At 34.9% G+C, this 1,150-nt stretch overlaps 1 protein-coding gene across 1 annotated transcript; it reads right to left on the bottom strand.

The window, feature by feature from the left end:
* Window positions 1–382: 382 nt before the first annotated feature.
* Tsp_13664 (ATP synthase F1, beta subunit) lies at window positions 383–1,057 on the bottom strand (the record flags this gene model as incomplete). The annotated part of the gene is made up of 3 exons (XM_003367504.1): window positions 383–419; window positions 499–673; window positions 885–1,057. Coding segments are annotated over 3 exons (385 nt in total), but the record flags the coding sequence as incomplete, so codon positions are not given.
* Between the last annotated feature and the right edge of the window lie 93 nt (window positions 1,058–1,150).

Genomic DNA, 1,150 nt, shown 5'->3' with positions numbered 1-1,150 from the left:
TTTCTATCATTTCATTATACAAATCATTGCCTTCTCGAGTACGCTCACCCACACCTGCAAATACTGAATAACCACCATGGGCTTTTGCCACGTTGTTTATCAACTCCATGATAAGCACAGTTTTTCCAACTCCCGCGCCACCGAATAATCCTTAAAATTTTTAAATAAATAATTATCATTAAACACATATTAAAGGCAGAATTTCTACTTACCAATTTTTCCACCTTTAGCATAAGGAGCGAGCAAATCGACAACTTTTATTCCAGTAGTCAAAATTTCTTGCGCTACACTCATTTCTACGAATTCTGGTGCATCTTGATGAATGGAAGCAAATCTAACATTCAAAATTCAATCAGTGCTTAAAAATTACATTTCTGAATTCTCAAATTATTAACTTGGTCATAGTCCTCCCCACAAAACTGTAAAATATTCATATCAGAATATATATATGTTTGAAATATTTAATTCATCATAAGTTGCAGCTTTCCACAACCTTACCTTGTCGTAGTGATTGGTCCTCGTTCATCAATCGGCTCTCCAATTACGTTCATAATTCTACCAAGTGTTCCTGGTCCAACAGGAATTTTAATTGGTGAACCAGAATCGACAACCTCTTGCCCTCGAACCAAACCTTCAGTACCATCCATTGCAATTGTACGCACTACATTTTCTCCTGTAGAATAAAATAATTTACTTCATCTACACTTTGTTTTAACCAGATGCATACAAAATAATTCATATGAACGTTTCATAACATTTAACTCACACAAAAATGTTATCATTTATGAAATGCAGCTTAAAAAGCAGTATAATCAGATTTCCAACTGCAAACTGTTTTTAAAGCAAATTTTAAACAATTCTCATCAAAATCAGAAAATTCCTACCCAAATGCTGAGCTACTTCAAGCACAAGCCTGGGTTTATGATCTTGCACTTCCAGAGCATTTAAAATCGGTGGTAGACCTTCTTCAAAATGAACATCCACAACGGCACCAATTACGGCAGTTATTCTTCCAACTGCAGATTCGATTTTGGTGCAGCAGATGTACACCCTGTGGCTGGCAGTTGCAGATGCGTATAATTACGTTGTAGAACATTGAAATGATTTTTCCGTTTAACTTTAAAAACCCTTAAAATAAATTTTAAATACA

This window comes from Trichinella spiralis, assembly GCF_000181795.1.
Source record: "Trichinella spiralis strain ISS 195 chromosome Unknown Scfld4148, whole genome shotgun sequence".
Lineage (NCBI taxonomy): Eukaryota > Metazoa > Nematoda > Enoplea > Trichinellida > Trichinellidae > Trichinella > Trichinella spiralis.
The sequence above is the reverse complement of the archived record's forward strand: the minus strand, read 5'-3'. Positions and strand labels throughout refer to the sequence as shown.